This window comes from Pelobates fuscus, chromosome 1 (genome assembly GCF_036172605.1).
Source record: "Pelobates fuscus isolate aPelFus1 chromosome 1, aPelFus1.pri, whole genome shotgun sequence".
Lineage (NCBI taxonomy): Eukaryota > Metazoa > Chordata > Amphibia > Anura > Pelobatidae > Pelobates > Pelobates fuscus.
The window spans coordinates 861,704-879,579 of NC_086317.1; the positions used below are offsets into that span (position 1 = coordinate 861,704).

Below are 17,876 nucleotides of genomic sequence, written 5' to 3' on the forward strand. Positions count from 1 at the left end.
ATTGCTCTAGAAACACTATATTTGGGCATGTAATAATTCATATTGCTGCTACTGGCCCTTTAAAAGCAGCGATGGACATATTGGGACTTTTGGGACTACTGTACCTTTAAGACTGTGGAGCGTAGTACAGTAATCCTGCCTTTAATACTTTAATGTCATGCATGTATTTTTGTATGCAGTTAACCTGGGTTATATATATGTACAGCATTCATCTGATTGTTCGGTAGAATCACTCCATTCATTGTATTGAGGAAACTACCGAACAACCAGACCACCCAGGACTAAGTGTGCCTCCAATTACCGTTTGCAACAATGTTGCAAGCGGGTAATTGGCAATCAGTGTAGTGTGGTTTGTGTCCTCTGGGTGGCCGCCATTCGGGAAACAAACACGTGGCGGCGGCCATCTTAAACTACCGAACAGCGGTGTTTTGCCGTCGAGTGTCTGGAACTGAAATCGGACACTTGACTAGGCAAACACCGCTGAGACCTCCATACTCCCAGAAATTCGTATAGAAACTACCGAATGACCCGCCGTTCGGTAGAAGGAAACATACGAACTAGGGGATTCATGCGAATCCCCCTTAGTCTCTATAACCCAAGTAATTCATCTGTTTCATTCACTTGTTTGTGACCGACCGCAGGGCCAAAATGCATGGAACTGTTTTCGGATACTTTACCCATGCGGTCGGTCAAATCTTTGGAACCTCATATCTCCCGAACCATTCATCCGAATGACCTGATTCTTGGATATGTTGTCCCCCTGAATAAGGGCTATCAGGGGGTACCTGTTTTGGAGGTGTAGCATATGTATTTGGGGTACATCCAGGAATTGGGGAAAAAGGTGTACGGTATAATTATGTTAAGTGCTAATCTAAGGGGAGGAAATGTGTGGGAGGTACATCCATGTGATTGGTTAAATTCATCCTCCCCCTGGGAGTGTCCTGTATGTACTTGGTTGTAATAAAAGCCAGACTGGGTGTCCCAGTCCAGAGTTCTTGCTTAACCCTCAAAGCGATGTGTCGTCTCGGTCTTTGGGGGAATGGGATTGTATGCTGACTGCCAAGAGTGTAAGCCGATGTCTGCTTTTCTTGTTCAGCTGTTCCAGTGTTCGTGTGGTTCCAGTCGGGAGAATGGTGTTTGCAGTAGCTGCCTGTGCATCTGGAAAGGGGATTATCGCCTAAACTGGGTTTTATCCTCTTGTAAGTGAAACGGTCCGTTACACTCACGATACGCATCTTGAACACAGCCAAACCACTGATACCACAGTTCTGGAAACAAAGGGACACCCCACCCCTAAAAACATGGCTCATACAAATGGAGGAACTAAGATCCTTAGAAGAACTTCACCATACCGCTAATGACTCATTCCAAAAGTACTTAAACACATGGACACACTGGATTCTCCAGACATCCAAACCCAACTTCACAACCATACTACAAGACACACTTCCAGCCAGCACACAGGCACCCCCAGGGGGTAGTATTGATTAACCCTTCTTCCTACGCTGATGTAATTTGAATTTGCAAAATGCTTATATGTCATGCAAGACAAAATCTCAATAAAAACGAAATTTACAAAAAAAAAAAAATTAATTACTTGGATAATAAATATCAATTGGCACTCCTCCTCAGAATTTACAGCGATCTTTGGCTCCACTAACATTACCACTTATTCTCCATTACTCTTACTATGCTCTGTCTAAACCATTTCTAAAAGACAATTGATATCTGATGCAATGACAGATACAAGAGAGATGTTATATAAGCTTACCTTTTACTCTCTACTCCCTGTAGATTATCCCCGGTAGGGACATTAGATTACTGTAGGATCGACTTTCGGGAGCATATTCTCCAGGGGATTAAAGCCCGTTTCTACAGAACTGTCCCCTTGCCTCTATGGATTTTATTATGGGTCAAGAGAGATTCTACGATTATAACGATACGGTTATATGCAGGTGGTATCTTCTCACTGTGGTGTGATTAGGGGCTTTCTCTTTGTTTCCATACGAATTGGGGTTATGCCCTTGGACACCCCTGGAGTGTCCTGCTGGTGTGTAGACTCTGTGGAAGGATATTTTTATTTATTTTTCAGATGCTTTCCTTTCTTTTTCCTCTTTTAATCCAGAGGAAGGCATGCACATCACATTCTGCATGCTTGTCATTTTTTTTGGGTAGAAATATGCCCACTATTCTGTAACACCATGATGGGCCCTCCTCCCATGACAACTCATGATAGTCCCTGGCCACCACAGAGTACCCCCTTACTCGGTGTGTCCCAGGCAGAAGGTGCTGATCACATGGGGAGAGTCCCAGAGGCTGACACGGATTTTCTCATCGCGGTCACAAGTGATGATATGTTTGCCATCCGGACTCATAGCCTGTAGGAGAGACAACAGAAAGCTATGAGACAATGGAAGCACCACACAGAGTGACCTCACCGTATATACACAGTGTATAATGTCACCGCGCTGGATGTTCCAATACACAGTATTTAACCCCTTAAGGACACAACTTCTGGAATAAAAGGGAATCATGATGGAATATTTCCATAATGTGTCCTTAAGGGGATAATCTCTGTATTTTCACCGCGCCGGATGCTACAATACACGGTATATAATCTCTGTATTCTCAACGCGCTGGATGTTACAATACGCTGTGTATAATCTCTGTATTCTCAACGCGCTGGATGTTACAATACGCGGTATATAATCTCTATTCTCAACGCGCTGGATGCTACAATACACAGTATATAATCTCTGTATTCTCAACGCGCTGGATGTTACAATACGCTGTGTATAATCTCTGTATTCTCAACGCGCTGGATGTTACAATACGCTGTGTATAATCTCTGTATTCTCAACGCACTGGATGTTACAATACGCTGTGTATAATCTCTGTATTCTCAACGCGCTGGATGTTACAATACGCTGTGTATAATCTCTGTATTCTCAACGCGCTGGATGTTACAATACGCTGTGTATAATCTCTGTATTCTCAACGCGCTGGATGTTACAATACGCTGTGTATAATCTCTGTATTCTCAACGCGCTGGATGTTACAATACGCGGTATATAATCTCTGTATTCTCAACGCGCTGGATGTTACAATACGCTGTGTATAATCTCTGTATTCTCAACGCGCTGGATGTTACAATACACAGTATATAATCTCTGTATTCTCAACGCGCTGGATGTTACAATACGCTGTATATAATCTCTGTATTCTCAACGCGCTGGATGTTACAATACGCTGTGTATAATCTCTGTATTCTCAACGCGCTGGATGTTACAATACGCTGTGTATAATCTCTGTATTCTCAACGCGCTGGATGTTACAATACGCTGTATATAATCTCTGTATTCTCAACGCGCTGGATGTTACAATACGCTGTGTATAATCTCTGTATTCTCAACGCGCTGGATGTTACAATACGCTGTGTATAATCTCTGTATTCTCAACGCGCTGGATGTTACAATACGCTGTATATAATCTCTGTATTCTCAACGCGCTGGATGTTACAATACGCTGTGTATAATCTCTGTATTCTCAACGCGCTGGATGTTACAATACGCTGTATATAATCTCTGTATTCTCAACGCGCTGGATGTTACAATACGCTGTATATAATCTCTGTATTCTCAACGCGCTGGATGTTACAATACGCTGTGTATAATCTCTGTATTCTCAACGCGCTGGATGTTACAATACGCTGTATATAATCTCTGTATTCTCAACGCGCTGGATGTTACAATACGCTGTATATAATCTCTGTATTCTCAACGCGCTGGATGTTACAATACGCTGTGTATAATCTCTGTATTCTCAACGCGCTGGATGTTACAATACGCTGTGTATAATCTCTGTATTCTCAACGCGCTGGATGTTACAATACGCTGTGTATAATCTCTGTATTCTCAACGCGCTGGATGTTACAATACGCTGTGTATAATCTCTGTATTCTCAACGCGCTGGATGTTACAATACGCTGTGTATAATCTCTGTATTCTAAACGCGCTGGATGTTACAATACGCTGTGTATAATCTCTGTATTCTCAACGCGCTGGATGTTACAATACGCTGTGTATAATCTCTGTATTCTCACTGCACACTAGACGCTATAAGCACACACTCACCACATCTAATAACATGGATAAATGTCCCAGCTCTAGACGTCCCTCCTCTTGTGCTCGGATCACAGAAAATGAGAAAACATCCCCAGATTTATCTGCAGCCAGGATATGTCTCTCACAGGCTGAGAAAGTGAGCGCCGTACAGCGCCTTGAAACCGACCTGGACAAAAACAAAAAAGGAGATTTTATTTCATAGCATCTCCCAGAATCCACCAGCTGTAGATAGACATACATTTAACATACAGGAAGTACATTGTGTACACTGTACGCCCATCAGCTAAAACCGGCTGTCTCACCAATTAAAGGGAAACTCCATGTATTTGGGAAGTATCAGCCTCTGTAAAATGCGGTTTTGTGCAAGCTGAAATGTGGATAGATTTTGCATCTTTCTGCCTTATCAATTTTAGGCTGAACTCAAAAAAGTATTTAAAAAACAAATTGGGCAGGTTTTTGTGTTTTGCCAATGTCGTCTTTATTTTTAATGCTCACACATGAAAGGCACAATAATAATTTAACCCCTTAGGGACGGAGGACGGTTCAGGACCGTCATCGGCATTTTTGCGTTGCCGACCGGTGACGGTCCTGAACCGTCCAATGTACTTACCCGATCGCCGTCGTTCCCCCGGCGGCGCTCCCGGTGTGGGGAGACTGCCTGCAGCCCAGACAGTCTCCCCATGGCGGTTTAGGACCCCTGTGGCCATGTGATCACCCAACAGGGCGACCACATGGTCACAATAGGTGTCCTAGTCTCTGCCTGCAGGGGGACTGTCTGTGCTGACAGGCAGTCTCCCTGCGGCTGTAAAATCAGTGTAAAATCAAAAAAAAATTAAAGTTATAGTTAATAAAAAAAATATTATATATGTGTATATATATGATATATAGACATATATTATACCTATATAATATATGTCTATATATCATATATATAATGTCATGCTAAGTGTATTTTTATATTAATATGTACATATATTAATATAAAAATACACTTATAATTAATTTACACACGTATATATAATATATATAATAACTATATATATTGTATATATATATATATTATAAAATACGAATAATAAATAATTTAAATTAAATTAAAAAAATTAAAAATAATAATAAAAATTAAAAAAAATTATATCTATACGAAATTTTATTCTAACTGTATTTTGATATTAATATATATAAATTTATATCAAAATACACTTAGAATGAAATTGTATATATATCTATGTATATATAAATAAATTAAAATAATGCGAACTATTGATATGTCCATATACAAAATTACATAAATAATTATATAAATATACACGTAGACTTCAAATATATAAATATGCATATATATTTAAATTCTACGTGCGTATTTTTGTAATATTTTTACATAATTAAGTTATTTTATTGATTGCAATTTAAGGGACCTGCCTGCCAACCCAGGCCGAAAGTACAGAGAATTTAATTTGCTATCACTGTATTTTACCCTGTAACGTTCTACGACACCCTAAAACCTGTACATGGGTGGTACGGTTTTACTCGGGAGACTTCGCTGAACACAAATATTGGGGATTCAAAACAGTAAAACATATCACAGCGATGATATTGTCAGTGAATGTGACTTTTTTTGCATTTTTCACACACAAACAGCACTTTTACTGATGATATAATTGTTGTGATACATTTTCCAGTTTTTAAACACTAATATTTGTGTTCAGCAAAGTCTCCTGAGTAGAACAGGACCCCCCATGTACAGGTTTTATAGCGTTTTTGAAAGTTACAGGGTCAAATATATGGGCCAAATAGTTTTACATTGAAAATGGCCAGGTTGGTTACGTTGCCTTTAAGAGCGTATGGTAGCCCAGGAATGAGAATTACCCCCATGATGGCATACCATTTGCAAAAGAAGACAACTCAAGGTATTGCAAATAGGGCATGTCCAGTCTTTTTTAGTAACCACTTAGTCACAAACACTGGGCAAAATTAGCGTTCAATTTAGTTTTTTACTTTTTTCACACACAAACAAATATGAACGCTAACTTTGGCCAGTGTTTGCGACTAAGTGGCTACTAAAAAAGTCTGGACATACCCCATATTGAATACCCTGGGTTGTCTACTTTTAAAAAAAATATGTACATGTGGGGTGTTATTTAGCAATTTATGACAGATAATAGTGTTACAATGTCACTATTGATACATTTTAAAAATGTATGTTTTGAAACCGCAATATCCTACTTGTACTTATAGCCCTATAACATGCAAAAAAATAGCAAAACGCATGTAAACACTGGGTATTTTTGAACTCAGGACAACATTTTGAATCTATTTAGCAGTTTTTTTCATTCGCTTTTGTAGATGAGTAAAAGATTTTTCACATAAAATTCAAAAAACACGTATATTTTTTTCAATTTTTCATCATATTTTTTCATTTTTTTAAAATTAAATTACATGAGATTATATAAATAATGGTATGTAAAGAAAGACCCTTTTGTCCTGAAAAAAACAATATATAATTTGTATGGGAACAGTAAATGAGAGAGCGGAAAATTACAGCTAAACACAAACACCACAAAAGTGTCAAAAAGATGCCTGGTCGCAAATGTACAACATCGCAAAAAAAGTCCGGTCCTTAAGGGGTTAAAATCAAAAAATGCAGTGAGTGAACACTCACTATAGCAAACACCTCACCTCACGCTCACCTTCTCCCAGGCTGGCTGGGTTTGGAACAAAACTAGCCTCTTACGGTCATCAGTCACAGCAAAGAATTCTCCGGACGGGGAGAACGCGGCTGCAAGAATCTGATCTGAAACTGCTTCAGAGGAGTCCTGTCTGCAATGGGTGTAAAGATATACGAAAAAGAGAAGAATGACAAACACAAATTAACCAGCAGGAAACAGAGAAAAGGGGTGAGATAAAGAACAGGCAGATCCCCATTTACTCACCCCTAAATGGACACAATAGACATCAGCACCACTACACTAACATGGAGCCAATCATTGCAGGCTGAGCAGTGTAAACGCTATTTCTGCTGTCTATCAGTCGGACAATCAATCACCAATAGCTACCAGAGGGACTTCCTGGGTTCGGTCCTGTAATCTTTGCAGGACACACACTGCTCAGAGACGCTGAACGCTTCCCACAGAGATGCACTGACTTAATTTGCCAGATATGCACACTAATCTCCCGATGCTTCCCAGCAGAATGAATGATCTCGGAGACCGGCGCACCAGGGAAAACAAAGCGAGTGAATCTTTTTCTAACTTCAGGGGTTATGCAATAATCCAAATAGGTCATATAACAAATGCATGTCTATATTATTAACATACACGGCCTCTTTGAAATGGGCTACTGTCATTACCCTGGATTTTCAATATCATTTTACTTACCCCAATATAAAACAAATATTAAAATCTAGAAATCTACACCTCTGTATCCTGTAATTGGGCGTCTCCATCTTAGCTCCCTGTCAGCCATTGTTATACGCTCTGTCCTGTAACTGGGCGTCTCCATCTTAGCTCCCTGTCAGCCATTGTTATACGCTCTGTCCTGTAACTGGGCGTCTCCATCTTAGCTCCCTGTCAGCCATTGTTATACGCTCTGTCCTGTAACTGGGCGTCTCCATCTTAGCTCCCTGTCAGCCATTGTTATACGCTCTGTCCTGTAACTGGGCGTCTCCATCTTAGCTCCCTGTCAGCCATTGTTATACGCTCTGTCCTGTAACCGGGCGTCTCCATCTTAGCTCCCTGCCAGCCATTGTTATACGCTCTGTCCTGTAACTGGGCGTCTCCATCTTAGCTCCCTGTCAGCCATTGTTATACGCTCTGTCCTGTAACCGGGCGTCTCCATCTTAGCTCCCTGTCAGCCATTGTTATACGCTCTGTCCTGTAACTGGGCGTCTCCATCTTAGCTCCCTGTCAGCCATTGTTATACGCTCTGTCCTGTAACCGGGCGTCTCCATCTTAGCTCCCTGTCAGCCATTGTTATACGCTCTGTCCTGTAACTGGGCGTCTCCATCTTAGCTCCCTGTCAGCCATTGTTATACGCTCTGTCCTGTAACTGGGCGCCTCCATCTTAGCTCCCCGTCGGCCATTGTTATACGCTCTGTCCTGTAACTGGGCGTCTCCATCTTAGCTCCCTGTCAGCCATTGTTATACGCTCTGTCCTGTAACTGGGTGTCTCCATCTTAGCTCCCTGTCAGCCATTGTTATACGCTCTGTCCTGTAACTGGGCGCCTCCATCTTAGCTCCCTGTCAGCCATTGTTATACGCTCTGTCCTGTAACTGGGCGTCTCCATCTTAGCTCCCTGCCAGCCATTGTTATACGCTCTGTCCTGTAACTGGGCGCCTCCATCTTAGCTCCCCGTCGGCCATTGTTATACGCTCTGTCCTGTAACTGGGCGCCTCCATCTTAGCTCCCTGTCAGCCATTGTTATACGCTCTGTCCTGTAACTGGGCGTCTCCATCTTAGCTCCCTGTCAGCCATTGTTATACGCTCTGTCCTGTAACTGGGCGTCTCCATCTTAGCTCCCTGTCAGCCATTGTTATACGCTCTGTCCTGTAACTGGGCGTCTCCATCTTAGCTCCCTGTCAGCCATTGTTATACGCTCTGTCCTGTAACTGGGCGTCTCCATCTTAGCTCCCTGTCAGCCATTGTTATACGCTCTGTCCTGTAACTGGGCGTCTCCATCTTAGCTCCGTCGGCCATTGTTATACGCTCTGTCCTGTAACCGGGCGTCTCCATCTTAGCTCCCTGTCAGCCATTGTTATACGCTCTGTCCTGTAACCGGGCGTCTCCATCTTAGCTCCCTGTCAGCCATTGTTATACGCTCTGTCCTGTAACTGGGCGTCTCCATCTTAGCTCCCTGTCAGCCATTGTTATACGCTCTGTCCTGTAAATGGGCGTCTCCATCTTAGCTCCCTGTCAGCCATTGTTATACGCTCTGTCCTATAACTGGGCGTCTCCATCTTAGCTCCCTGTCAGCCATTGTTATACGCTCTGTCCTGTAACCGGGCGTCTCCATCTTAGCTCCCTGTCAGCCATTGTTATATGCTCTGTCCTGTAACTGGGCGCCTCCATCTTAGCTCCCTGTCAGCCATTGTTATACGCTCTGTCCTATAACTGGGCGTCTCCATCTTAGCTCCCTGTCAGCCATTGTTATACGCTCTGTCCTATAACTGGGCGTCTCCATCTTAGCTCCCTGTCAGCCATTGTTATACGCTCTGTCCTGTAACTGGGCGTCTCCATCTTAGCTCCCTGTCAGCCATTGTTATACGCTCTGTCCTGTAACTGGGCGTCTCCATCTTAGCTCCCTGTCAGCCATTGTTATATGCTGTGTCCTGTAACCGGGCGTCTCCATCTTAGCTCCCTGTCAGCCATTGTTATACGCTCTGTCCTGTAAATGGGCGTCTCCATCTTAGCTCCCTGTCAGCCATTGTTATACGCTCTGTCCTATAACTGGGCGTCTCCATCTTAGCTCCCTGTCAGCCATTGTTATACGCTCTGTCCTGTAACCGGGCGTCTCCATCTTAGCTCCCTGTCAGCCATTGTTATATGCTCTGTCCTGTAAATGGGCGTCTCCATCTTAGCTCCCTGTCAGCCATTGTTATACGCTCTGTCCTATAACTGGGCGTCTCCATCTTAGCTCCCTGTCAGCCATTGTTATACGCTCTGTCCTGTAACTGGGCGTCTCCATCTTAGCTCCCTGTCAGCCATTGTTATATGCTGTGTCCTGTAACCGGGCGTCTCCATCTTAGCTCCCTGTCAGCCATTGTTATATGCTGTGTCCTGTAACTGGGCGCCTCCATCTTAGCTCCCTGCCAGCCATTGTTATACGCTCTGTCCTGTAACTGGGAGTCTCCATCTTAGCTCCCTGTCAGCCATTGTTATACGCTCTGTCCTGTAACTGGGAGTCTCCATCTTAGCTCCCTAACAGCCATTGTTATACGCTCTGTCCTGTAACTGGGCGTCTCCATCTTAGCTCCCTGTCAGCCATTGTTATACGCTCTGTCCTGTAACTGGGCGTCTCCATCTTAGCTCCCTGTCAGCCATTGTTATACGCTCTGTCCTGTAACTGGGCGTCTCCATCTTAGCTCCCTGTCAGCCATTGTTATACGCTCTGTCCTGTAACTGGGAGTCTCCATCTTAGCTCCCTAACAGCCATTGTTATACGCTCTGTCCTGTAACTGGGCGTCTCCATCTTAGCTCCCTGTCAGCCATTGTTATACGCTCTGTCCTGTAACTGGGCGTCTCCATCTTAGCTCCCTGTCAGCCATTGTTATACGCTCTGTCCTGTAACTGGGCGTCTCCATCTTAGCTCCCTGTCAGCCATTGTTATACGCTCTGTCCTGTAACTGGGCGTCTCCATCTTAGCTCCCTGTCAGCCATTGTTATACGCTCTGTCCTGTAAATGGGCGTCTCCATCTTAGCTCCCTGCCAGCCATTGTTATACGCTCTGTCCTGTAACCGGGCGTCTCCATCTTAGCTCCCTGTCAGCCATTGTTATACGCTCTGTCCTGTAACTGGGCGCCTCCATCTTAGCTCCCTGTCAGCCATTGTTATACGCTCTGTCCTGTAACCGGGCGTCTCCATCTTAGCTCCCTGTCAGCCATTGTTATACGCTCTGTCCTGTAACTGGGCGCCTCCATCTTAGCTCCCTGTCAGCCATTGTTATACGCTCTGTCCTGTAAATGGGCGTCTCCATCTTAGCTCCCCGTCAGCCATTGTTATACGCTCTGTCCTGTAAATGGGCGTCTCCATCTTAGCTCCCTGTCAGCCATTGTTATACGCTCTGTCCTGTAACTGGGCGTCTCCATCTTAGCTCCCTGTCAGCCATTGTTATATGCTGTGTCCTGTAACTGGGCGCCTCCATCTTAGCTCCCTGCCAGCCATTGTTATACGCTCTGTCCTGTAACTGGGAGTCTCCATCTTAGCTCCCTGTCAGCCATTGTTATACGCTCTGTCCTGTAACTGGGCGCCTCCATCTTAGCTCCCTGCCAGCCATTGTTATACGCTCTGTCCTGTAACCGGGCGTCTCCATCTTAGCTCCCTGTCAGCCATTGTTATATGCTGTGTCCTGTAACTGGGCGCCTCCATCTTAGCTCCCTGCCAGCCATTGTTATACGCTCTGTCCTGTAACTGGGAGTCTCCATCTTAGCTCCCTGTCAGCCATTGTTATACGCTCTGTCCTGTAACTGGGCGCCTCCATCTTAGCTCCCTGCCAGCCATTGTTATACGCTCTGTCCTGTAACTGGGAGTCTCCATCTCAGCTCCCCGTCAGCCATTGTTATACGCTCTGTCCTGTAACTGGGCGTCTCCATCTTAGCTCCCTGCCAGCCATTGTTATACGCTCTGTCCTGTAACTGGGCGTCTCCATCTTAGCTCCCTGTCAGCCATTGTTATATGCTGTGTCCTGTAACTGGGCGCCTCCATCTTAGCTCCCTGCCAGCCATTGTTATATGCTGTGTCCTGTAACTGGGCGTCTCCATCTTAGCTCCCTGTCAGCCATTGTTATACGCTCTGTCCTGTAACTGGGCGCCTCCATCTTAGCTCCCTGCCAGCCATTGTTATACGCTCTGTCCTGTAACTGGGCGTCTCCATCTTAGCTCCCTGTCAGCCATTGTTATATGCTGTGTCCTGTAACTGTGCGCCTCCATCTTACCTCCCTGTCAGCCATTGTTATACGCTCTGTCCTGTAACTGGGCGTCTCCATCTTAGCTCCCTGTCAGCCATTGTTATACGCTCTGTCCTGTAACTGGGCGTCCCCATCTTAGCTCCCCGTCAGCCATTGTTATACGCTCTGTCCTGTAACTGGGCGTCTCCATCTTAGCTCCCTGTCAGCCATTGTTATACGCTCTGTCCTGTAACTGGGCGTCTCCATCTTAGCTCCCCGTCAGCCATTGTTATATGCTGTGTCCTGTAACTGTGCGCCTCCATCTTACCTCCCTGTCAGCCATTGTTATATGCTGTGTCCTGTAACTGGGCGTCTCCATCTTAGCTCCCTGTCAGCCATTGTTATACGCTCTGTCCTGTAACTGGGCGTCTCCATCTTAGCTCCCTGTCAGCCATTGTTATATGCTGTGTCCTGTAACTGGGCGTCTCCATCTTAGCTCCCTGTCGGCCATTGTTATACGCTCTGTCCTGTAACTGGGCGTCTCCATCTTAGCTCCCTGTCAGCCATTGTTATACGCTCTGTCCTGTAACTGGGCGTCTCCATCTTAGCTCCCGGTCAGCCATTGTTATACGCTCTGTCCTGTAACTGGGCGTCTCCATCTTAGCTCCCCGTCAGCCATTGTTATACGCTCTGTCCTGTAACTGGGCGTCTCCATCTTAGCTCCCGGTCAGCCATTGTTATACGCTCTGTCCTGTAACTGGGCGCCTCCATCTTAGCTCCCTGTCGGCCATTGTTATACGCTCTGTCCTGTAACTGGGCGTCTCCATCTTAGCTCCCCGTCAGCCATTGTTATACGCTCTGTCCTGTAACTGGGCGTCTCCATCTTAGCTCCCGGTCAGCCATTGTTATACACTCTGTCCTGTAACTGGGCGCCTCCATCTTAGCTCCCTGTCGGCCATTGTTATACGCTCTGTCCTATAACTGGGCGCCTCCATCTTAGCTCCCCGTCAGCCATTGTTATACGCTCTGTCCTGTAACTGGGCGTCTCCATCTTAGCTCCCGGTCAGCCATTGTTATACGCTCTGTCCTGTAACTGGGCGTCTCCATCTTAGCTCCCCGTCAGCCATTGTTATACGCTCTGTCCTGTAACTGGGCGTCTCCATCTTAGCTCCCCGTCAGCCATTGTTATACGCTCTGTCCTGTAACTGGGCGTCTCCATCTTAGCTCCCTGTCAGCCATTGTTATATGCTCTGTCCTGTAACTGGGCGTCTCCATCTTAGCTCCCTGTCAGCCATTGTTATACGCTCTGTCCTGTAACTGGGCGTCTTCATCTTAGCTCCCTGTCAGCCATTGTTATACGCTCTCTCCTGTAACTGGGCGTCTCCATCTTAGCTCCCCGTCAGCCATTGTTATACGCTCTGTCCTGTAACTGGGCGTCTCCATCTTAGCTCCCTGTCAGCCATTGTTATACGCTCTGTCCTGTAACTGGGCGTCTCCATCTTAGCTCCCTGTCAGCCATTGTTATACGCTCTGTCCTGTAACTGGGCGTCTTCATCTTAGCTCCCTGTCAGCCATTGCTATACGCTCTCTCCTGTAACTGGGCGTCTCCATCTTAGCTCCCTGTCAGCCATTGTTATACGCTCTGACCTATAACTGGCGTCTCCATCTTAGCTCCCTGTCAGCCATTGCTATACGCTCTCTCCTGTAACTGGGCGTCTCCATCTTAGCTCCCTGTCAGCCATTGTTATACGCTCTGACCTATAACTGGGCGTCTCCATCTTAGCTCCCTGTCAGCCATTGTTATACGCTCTGACCTGTAACTGGATGCCTCCATCTTAGCTCCCTGTCGGCCATTGTTATACGCTCTGTCCTGTAACTGGATGCCTCCATCTTAGCTCCCTGTCGGCCATTGTTATACGCTCTGTCCTGTAACTGGGCGCCTCCATCTTAGCTCCCTGTCGGCCATTGTTATACGCTCTGTCCTGTAACTGGGCGCCTCCATCTTAGCTCCCTGTCAGCCATTGTTATAGTCTCTGTCCTGTAACTGGGCGTCTCCATCTTAGCTCCCTGTCGGCCATTGTTATACGCTCTGTCCTGTAACTGGGCGCCTCCATCTTAGCTCCCTGTCAGCCATTGTTATACGCTCAGTCCTGTAACTGGGCGCCTCCATCTTAGCTCCCTGTCAGCCATTGTTATACACTGTCCTGTAACTGGGCGTCTCCATCTTAGCTCCCTGTCGGCCATTGTTATACGCTCTGTCCTGTAACTGGGCGTCTCCATCTTAGCTCCCTGTCGGCCATTGTTATACGCTCTGTCCTGTAACTGGGCGCCTCCATCTTAGCTCCCTGTCAGCCATTGTTATACGCTCAGTCCTGTAACTGGGCGTCTCCATCTTAGCTCCCTGTCGGCCATTGTTATACGCTCTGTCCTGTAACTGGGCGTCTCCATCTTAGCTCCCTGTCGGCCATTGTTATACGCTCAGTCCTGTAACTGGGCGCCTCCATCTTAGCTCCCTGTCAGCCATTGTTATACGCTCTGTCCTGTAACTGGGCGTCTCCATCTTAGCTCCCTGTCGGCCATTGTTATACGCTCTGTCCTGTAACTGGGCGTCTCCATCTTAGCTCCCTGTCAGCCATTGTTATACGCTCTGTCCTGCAACTGGGCGTCTCTATCTAAGCTCCCTGTCAGCCATTGTTATACGCTCTGTCCTATAACTGGGCGCCTCCATCTTAGCTCCCTGTCAGCCATTGTTATACGCTCTGTCCTGTAACTGGGCGTCTCCATCTTAGCTCCATGTCAGCCATTGTTATACGCTCTGTCCTATAACTGGGCGCCTCCATCTTAGCTCCCTGTCAGCCATTGTTATAAGCTCTGTCCTGTAACTGGGCGCCTCCATCTTAGCTCCCTGTCAGCCATTGTTATACGCTCTGTCCTGTAACTGGGCGCCTCCATCTTAGCTCCCCGTCAACCATTGTTATACGCTCTGTCCTGTAACTGGGCGTCTCCATCTTAGCTCCCTGTCAGCCATTGTTATACGCTCTGTCCTGTAACTGGGCGTCTCTATCTTAGCTCCCTGTCAGCCATTGTTATACGCTCTGTCCTGTAACTGGGCGTCTCCATCTTAGCTCCCTGTCAGCCATTGTTATATGCTGTGTCCTGTAACTGTGCGTCTCCATCTTAGCTCCCTGTCAGCCATTGTTATACGCTCTGTCCTGTAACTGGGCGTCTCCATCTTAGCTCCCTGCAAGCCATTGTTATACGCTCTGTCCTGTAACTGGGCGTCTCCATCTTAGCTCCCTGTCAGCCATTGTTATATGCTGTGTCCTGTAACCGGGCGTCTCCATCTTAGCTCCCTGTCAGCCATTGTTATATGCTGTGTCCTGTAACTGGATGCCTCCATCTTAGCTCCCTGTCGGCCATTGTTATACGCTCTGTCCTGTAACTGTGCGTCTCCATCTTAGCTCCCTGTCAGCCATTGTTATACGCTCTGTCCTGTAACTGGGCGTCTCCATCTTAGCTCCCTGCAAGCCATTGTTATACGCTCTGTCCTGTAACTGGGCGTCTCCATCTTAGCTCCCTGCCAGCCATTGTTATACGCTCTGTCCTGTAACTGGGCGTCTCCATCTTAGCTCCCTGTCAGCCATTGTTATACGCTCTGTCCTGTAACTGGGCGTCTCCATCTTAGCTCCCTGTCAGCCATTGTTATACGCTCTGTCCTGTAACTGGGCGTCTCCATCTTAGCTCCCTGCAAGCCATTGTTATACGCTCTGTCCTGTAACTGGGCGTCTCCATCTTAGCTCCCTGCCAGCCATTGTTATACGCGCTGTCCTGTAACTGGGCGTCTCCATCTTAGCTCCCTGTCGGCCATTGTTATACGCTCTGTCCTGTAACTGGGCGTCTCCATCTTAGCTCCCTGTCGGCCATTGTTATACGCTCTGTCCTGTAACTGTGCGTCTCCATCTTAGCTCCCTGTCGGCCATTGTTATACGCTCTGTCCTGTAACTGGGCGTCTCCATCTTAGCTCCCTGTCGGCCATTGTTATACTCTCTGTCCTGTAACTGGGCGTCTCCATCTTAGCTCCCTGTCAGCCATTGTTATACGCTCTGTCCTGTAACTGGGCGTCTCCATCTTAGCTCCCTGTCAGCCATTGTTATACGCTCTGTCCTGTAACTGGGCGCCTCCATCTTAGCTCCCTGTCAGCCATTGTTATACGCTCTGTCCTGTAACTGGGCGTCTCCATCTTAGCTCCCTGTCAGCCATTGTTATACGCTCTGTCCTGTAACTGGGCGCCTCCATCTTAGCTCCCTGTCAGCCATTGATATACGCTCTGTCCTGTAACTGGGCGTCTCCATCTTAGCTCCCTGTCAGCCATTGTTATACGCTCTGTCCTGTAACTGGGTGTCTCCATCTTAGCTCCCCGTCGGCCATTGTTATACGCTCTGTCCTGTAACTGGGCGTCTCCATCTTAGCTCCCTGTCAGCCATTGTTATACGCTCTGTCCTGTAACTGGGCGTCTCCATCTTAGCTCCCCGTCAGCCATTGTTATACGCTCTGTCCTGTAACTGGGCGTCTCCATCTTAGCTCCCTGTCAGCCATTGTTATACGCTCTGTCCTGTAACTGGGCGTCTCCATCTTAGCTCCCTGTCAGCCATTGTTATACGCTCTGTCCTGTAACTGGGCGTCTCCATCTTAGCTCCCTGTCAGCCATTGTTATACGCTCTGTCCTGTAACTGGGCGTCTCCATCTTAGCTCCCTGTCAGCCATTGTTATACGCTCTGTCCTGTAACTGGGCGTCTCCATCTTAGCTCCCTGTCAGCCATTGTTATACGCTCTGTCCTGTAACTGGGCGCCTCCATCTTAGCTCCCTGTCAGCCATTGTTATACGCTCTGTCCTGTAACTGGGCGTCTCCATCTTAGCTCCCTGTCAGCCATTGTTATACGCTCTGTCCTGTAACTGGGCGCCTCCATCTTAGCTCCCTGTCAGCCATTGTTATACGCTCTGTCCTGTAACTGGGCGCCTCCATCTTAGCTCCCTGTCAGCCATTGTTATACGCTCTGTCCTGTAACTGGGCGTCTCCATCTTAGCTCCCTGTCAGCCATTGTTATACGCTCTGTCCTGTAACTGGGCGCCTCCATCTTAGCTCCCTGTCAGCCATTGTTATACGCTCTGTCCTGTAACTGGGCGTCTCCATCTTAGCTCCCGGTCAGCCATTGTTATACGCTCTGTCCTATAACTGGGCGTCTCCATCTTAGCTCCCTGCCAGCCATTGTTATACGCTCTGTCCTGTAACTGGGCGTCTCCATCTTAGCTCCCTGTCGGCCATTGTTATACGCTCTGTCCTGTAACTGGGCGTCTCCATCTTAGCTCCCTGTCGGCCATTGTTATACGCTCTGTCCTGTAACTGTGCGTCTCCATCTTAGCTCCCTGTCGGCCATTGTTATACGCCCTGTCCTGTAACTGGGCGTCTCCATCTTAGCTCCCTGTCGGCCATTGTTATACTCTCTGTCCTGTAACTGGGCGTCTCCATCTTAGCTCCCTGCCAGCCATTGTTATACGCTCTGTCCTGTAACTGGGCGTCTCCATCTTAGCTCCCTGTCAGCCATTGTTATACGCTCTGTCCTGTAACTGGGCGTCTCCATCTTAGCTCCCTGTCAGCCATTGTTATACGCTCTGTCCTGTAACTGGGCGTCTCCATCTTAGCTCCCTGCCAGCCATTGTTATACGCTCTGTCCTGTAACTGGGCGTCTCCATCTTAGCTCCCTGTCAGCCATTGTTATGCGCTCTGTCCTGTAACTGGGCGTCTCCATAGTAGCTCCCTGTCGGCCATTGTTGTACGCTCTGTCCTTTACACAGTCAGTATAGAGAGCATACAGAGAAGGAGACATGAAACAATGTGTGCCATGGCTGTGCCTTGTCTGAACTGGATGTCATTTGCTAAATCTTTAATGGTAAATTTAAGAGAAACTGGAGCACCTTCTGAGGTTTTATTTAAGCAGTATAGAGTAACTCACCCTGGCATCGGGGCTGGTTTCTCCAACAAACTGCAATCAAACAAGAAGAAGGGAGCAGGATCCAGTCTGTGGATTCAGACAGTGTTAGAGAATACAAACACCCCTCGCCCCCCAGTGTGGGTACCCCAGTATTAGGCCCC

At 46.8% G+C, this 17,876-nt stretch overlaps 1 protein-coding gene across 1 annotated transcript in view; it reads right to left on the reverse strand.

The window, feature by feature from the left end:
- Positions 1-17,876, reverse strand: part of WDR4 (WD repeat domain 4) — a 40,086-nt gene that overhangs the window by 16,326 nt on the left and 5,884 nt on the right. The window contains exons 2-5 of the mRNA XM_063445526.1: positions 17,737-17,802; positions 6,804-6,944; positions 4,134-4,290; positions 2,266-2,378 (exon numbers count right to left, since the gene is read on the reverse strand). Of these exons, the coding sequence (XP_063301596.1) occupies positions 2,266-2,378; positions 4,134-4,290; positions 6,804-6,944; positions 17,737-17,802 (477 nt within the window). The remainder of the gene's footprint in view (positions 1-2,265; positions 2,379-4,133; positions 4,291-6,803; positions 6,945-17,736; positions 17,803-17,876) is intronic.